We start from the raw sequence: 2,074 nt of genomic DNA, 5'->3' as shown, positions 1-2,074 counted from the left end.
AAAATGTATTTATTTATTCAATTATACATTTAGTATCCAGCAGTTTGTCAGATTCTTTTCTCACAAATAATAAATTCCATTTCAAGTCAATATTCCATGTCCATTTAATTAGTTATTTGTTTGGTAACGGCCATGTAATAAATCCAAATCGCTCTTTGTATTACAGTGATGACCAAGGTGCCTAATTATAAATGCTTAACCATTTACATGCACATGCTCCAAAATCATTTTTGACATCCATATTTACCTATGATTCTGTAGGTGACCCCGCGTCTAGACACACACCCAGCCATGATCACGGTGCTGGAGATGGGTGCCACTCGACACTTCCTGCGCACACAGCAGCTCGCCCGCAGTTCAGAGGAGAGAGCCCAGATCCTGCAGCCCACACTGGAGATCAACGCTGGGTATGAGACGGTTAACTTTAACACTCCAGCCGAACACAAATAAACAATCTGACAGTTTACATGAGGAAAAAACAGTCCAGTGTCTCCAGAATAATTTCCTAACAGCAATGAACATACGGTTATATTGCTGATGCGTCTCAAAGGAATAGTTCACCCAAAAAAATTTTTTTACTGAAAATTAAACTCACCCTCAGGCCATCCAAGATGTAAATACGTTTGTAAATAACACACCACTCAACTGAGAAAGCCCTTGTGAAAGTTTTTATGATTTGTTGATGCGGGAAATTCTGTCGTGTTAGTTTTATTAGACTTAACTGCTACTTTTGATACAATTGATCACTGAGTGATGCTCTCACGGCTGGAGGAGTATGTGGGGGTTCCGGGGAAAGTCCTGACGTGGTTTAAATCCGACTAAATCTGACTGGTAGAAGCATGGTAGTGAATATTCGGGCCTGTTCATCTAGATCAGCACCGATCATGTGTGGTGTGCCGCAAGGCTCCATCCTTGCTCCTATTTTATTCTCTCTTTATATGATTCCTTTGGGAAATATTTTGAAGAAATATAATATTGCTTTTCACTGCTACACTGATGATGTACAAGTGTATTTGCCACGGTGACATGAAAATGGTTTAGAACCTCTTATGGCCTGTCTTTTGCACTTAAAACATGGTTGGTTTCTAATTTTTTACACTCGTATTTTAGCTGGAAGCAATGGTTTGAAGTAAAAAAAAAACAACAAAAAAAACGTCTAAATGTTGGATTTGTTTCTTACAAACATGCAGCTTTTTGCTTCATAAGATGTTAATTGATGGATTGGAGTTATGTGGATTACTTGTGGATTATTATGAGCAGCAGTTTGAACTAAAAAAAAGCATATTGTACTTGCATAATATATGTAACATCAAGCGTTTGTTTCCAGACATGATCTGATCAAGAAGCTTCATGCACTGAAGGACTCGAACCCTGAGCTGGCACAGCTTCTCCTCGAGCAGGTAAAGAAAGTGTTTCCACCACTCTCTCATCTCAATACTATTTCTAGTTAAGAGCTAAATGCCATTTTTTACGTACCAGATTTACGACAACGCCATGATCACCGCTGGCCTGAACGAAGACCCTCGTCCGATGATCTCGCGGCTCAATCAACTCCTCACTCAAGCCCTGGAGAAGCACTGACTCCTGTGCTGGAGTTCAGCCTGACGGACTTGTTTTGCCTTTATTAGAGTCATGCATGGATGCTCAAAGGGGGCGTCCCATGCCGCAGAGGTCATCATTGCACACTAAACACAAACAAACATTGTTTATATGAAGACTTGAGAATCTTTGTGCAGGTGTGACATTGTGGTTTTGTTGGGAGTCGTGTTTTACAGCTGATATGACAGATTTGTCTGTCCATCCAACGATAAAACAATACATTAAACAATTCAGCGGTTTGTGTTACCGTAGTTGCACTCCTGAATTTACCTGGAAAGACGCAAGATAAATTTCCATATCAAGATAAATATACCAGGAAAAACATTTTCTGTTGAATATCAATATTTCTTGTCTTTTTTTTCCTCTAAACTGATTCACATTCAGTCTATTGGTTCTGTAAATTAACAAACAGCTTTTTCGTGTAAATTAAAGTTAGATGAAAATAAAACAAACATGCATAGATAAACCATGACTA

At 39.0% G+C, this 2,074-nt stretch overlaps 1 protein-coding gene across 1 annotated transcript in view; it reads left to right on the top strand.

Moving 5' to 3' along the window:
* trap1 (TNF receptor-associated protein 1) overlaps nt 1-2,074 on the top strand; it is a 15,212-nt gene extending 13,138 nt beyond the window's left edge. The window contains 3 exon segments of the mRNA XM_016451323.1: nt 262-407; nt 1,328-1,400; nt 1,480-2,074. Of these exon segments, the coding sequence (XP_016306809.1) occupies nt 262-407; nt 1,328-1,400; nt 1,480-1,581 (321 nt within the window). The 3' untranslated portion in view covers nt 1,582-2,074.

Source organism: Sinocyclocheilus anshuiensis, unplaced genomic scaffold (assembly GCF_001515605.1).
Source record: "Sinocyclocheilus anshuiensis isolate Anshui unplaced genomic scaffold, SAMN03320099.WGS_v1.1 scaffold207, whole genome shotgun sequence".
Lineage (NCBI taxonomy): Eukaryota > Metazoa > Chordata > Actinopteri > Cypriniformes > Cyprinidae > Sinocyclocheilus > Sinocyclocheilus anshuiensis.
This window is presented reverse-complemented; position numbering and strand designations above follow the sequence as displayed.